Source organism: Athene cunicularia (genome assembly GCF_003259725.1).
Source record: "Athene cunicularia isolate RWA chromosome 10 unlocalized genomic scaffold, athCun1 chr10_part1, whole genome shotgun sequence".
NCBI lineage: Eukaryota > Metazoa > Chordata > Aves > Strigiformes > Strigidae > Athene > Athene cunicularia.
Window position 1 is genome coordinate 810,676 of NW_020799112.1, and position 2,831 is coordinate 813,506.

At 54.2% G+C, this 2,831-nt stretch overlaps 1 protein-coding gene across 8 annotated transcripts in view; it reads right to left on the minus strand.

The window, feature by feature from the left end:
- LOC113484176 overlaps positions 1–2,043 on the minus strand; it is a 3,354-nt gene extending 1,311 nt beyond the window's left edge. For 3 of the 8 annotated variants that reach the window (XM_026856405.1, XM_026856401.1, XM_026856411.1), the window contains exons 1-2: positions 718–921; positions 552–569 (exon numbers count right to left, since the gene is read on the minus strand). In XM_026856405.1, coding sequence (XP_026712206.1) covers positions 552–569; positions 718–855 — 156 coding nt within the window. In that variant the 5' untranslated portion in view covers positions 856–921. Of the gene's footprint in view, positions 1–551; positions 570–717; positions 922–1,128; positions 1,147–1,322 lie in introns of those variants that run through there. The other 5 variants (XM_026856406.1, XM_026856402.1, XM_026856407.1 and 2 more) reach the window with 4 other exon arrangements.
- Positions 2,044–2,831: the final 788 nt, after the last annotated feature.

Sequence of the window (2,831 nt, forward strand, 5' to 3'; positions counted from 1 at the left end):
TATGTACACGGTACATGCATATTATATATATTATAGCATATATGAATTATATTTGGTACATATTATAATATGTATTAAATCATAATGTGTTGTACATTATTCTACATATGTTGTATTGTATTGTATCAGCATTAAATACTATATATTACATGCTACATGCTATACACTATTTAACATATATGTTACTACAGATTATAATAATTATGATATATATATTATATATTCTATGTTTGATCATACATTATACATAATCCATTATCCATTCTACATTCTATATTATATTCTATATGCTATATGTTATATATGTTATGTAATGCATGTTATGTGTTATGCTACATAGAATATATTGCAGATTATATTTCATTATAAACTCTATTGTCTACTCTATATTGATTCTCCATGGATGGGGAAACCCTCTGAGAAGGGGACATCTCCTCTAGGTGCTGAGCACCCATGGGTGCTGCGGAAAAGGCAGCGTGTGCGGTATTTGACCCTGCCGGGCCAGAGGTGAGACGGGTGGTGGGGGGTGCAGAGGGGACGCCAGCACGTACCTGCCTGGAGCTGCTCACCTGGAGGGACAAAGAGTGGGCATCAGCCCTGGTGGCGTTGGGCAGATGGGACCCAAGGCACCGGGGTCATGGCTCAGCCCCTGCCCAGACTGCTGCCATGCCCCTGCCCCAGCCCCTGGCTGGGCTCCCCGTGTCAGCACCCCCAAACCTGTCGCACCCAGGAGCCCAGCCAGTGCCAGAGCTGGAGGAACGGCCCGTCCGGGGGTCGCAGGGTCTGCACCAGGGTGCTCACCTGTGGGCAGAGGGGGCAGAGCCAGCGTGCGACCCAGCCTCTACTGGCACCCATCCCCTGCCGGCACCCACCCTTGGTAGGACCCTGCCGTGCTAGAATCCACCCTTGCTATCACCCTCCATTTCCAGCACCCCCCGTTTCTAGCACCCACCCTTGACAGCACCCATCCCCAGCCCACAGCAGCCTCCCAGCACCCCCACCCCCTCGGCACCCCCAGACTCAGCACTGGGCAGGTCCCAACCACGTTGTCCATGGGCACTGGGTACCACTGCAGTGGGGTGGGACCACCTGGGTGCAGGTGTCCTCAGCGCTGTCTCCCCCCTTTACCTGGGTGAGGAGGTTCATCTGCAAGGAGAAAACACGATGTCCAGAGAGCTGGGGACACGGGGCTGTGCACAACCCCACCTTGGGACCTCTCTGTCTCCAAACAGTAGTGGTGCCACGTTGCCCTGCTGAAACCCAAGCCACAGCCTTGGGCACTGTGCCAGCCCTACTGCTTGTGTTGTGCCCAGCTCCCTCACCTTGAGGATGCCTCCAAGTTCCCCTCACTCCAGTGCGCTCCCCAGGCAGCCTCTGCTCCACAGGTGGCTGTGGGGCAGGACCTCAACCCACCCCAGGGAGCACTGCGGTGGCTTTTGGCACTCTCACATCTTCTAGTGCCAGGGAATGTGCCCAGACCACACCGACCGGCCCCGCCGTGGCACTGAGCCCGTTCTGCAGGGCCAGTCCCAGGGGGCAAACACAATCTAGTGTGACATTTCGTCAGTGAACCTCTTGGATGACCTCAAAGACATCACAAAACGGCCCCATGGCCACAATGCAGTGATAGCCATTGGCCACCGGGCTGGTTCCAAAATGTCTCCTGCCCTGTCGGTGGCCCAAGGGATGGTCACCAACCTCTCCGAAGCCCTGTGTCCCCGGGGCAGTGCATGCCTGGGGTCAGCTCCAGAGCTACATTAAACTTTAATCCTTGCACGGGGAGTGGGGGAGGGTGTGGGGGGAGTGGGGGGAGGGCGGTCAGTAAGGGCTTTAGCAGCGCTTGGGGCAGCCGAAGTGGGAGCTGTCACCCTCTGTCATCGGGCAACCTCCATAGAATCATTTATCAGGGAGCCTCTAATAAACAAGAGCTAATTACAGCTGAAACTGGAGCCTTGTCTGGACAAGGCTCAGCGCAGGGCAGCTGCGTTAACCCTTTCCAGCCACTTCCAGTCCCACAGCCACCTTGTACCCTCCCAGACCTTCGTGTCTTCTTCTAGTTGCTCTGTCCCCTTCTGTCCCCCACCATGCTCTCCTGGTCCCTGTTGTCCCATCCTGATGTATGCTCTGATTCTCACCACCCCCTTCTGGTCCTCACTAGATGCTTCTGGGCTCCATCATCATCTCCTGGTCCTCATCATCCCTCTAGGTTCCCTTGACTCTTCTTTGTCAACATTATCCTCTCACAGTCCCCACCATCCCCTCCCAGTTCCTAGCACTGCTTCCTGATCCCCATCTTCCCCTCCTGGTCCCCATCAGTCCATCCCAGTCCTCACTATCCCCTCATGATCCCCATCTGCCACTGCCCCCTCCTGATTCCCATCACACCCTCTTGGTCCCCATCATCCCCACGTGGTCCCTACTGTCCTCTCCTGCTTTATATAATTCCCTCCTGGTCCCTGCTGTTACCTCCTGATCTCCATCATCCATCATTGTCTCCTGGTTACTATAAAAACATCCAGGTTCCCATTGTCCCCTTGTCCCCTCCTGATCCTCATAATCCCCTCCCAGTCCCCATCACCTCCTCCTGGTCCCCAACATCCCCTCCTGATTATTGTTGTCCTCACCTGGTCCCCACCATCCTGTCCTGGTCTCCATCATCCCCTCCTGGTTCCCAATCATCCTTGTCTCCATCATCTCCTCCTCAATCCAGATCATCCCATCCTGGTATCTACCATCTCATCCTATTCCCCATCACCCACTCCCGATCCTTATAGTCCCCTCCTGGTCCCCATTGATTAATTCTTGTCTCCATCATCCCTTCCTTGTCCCCA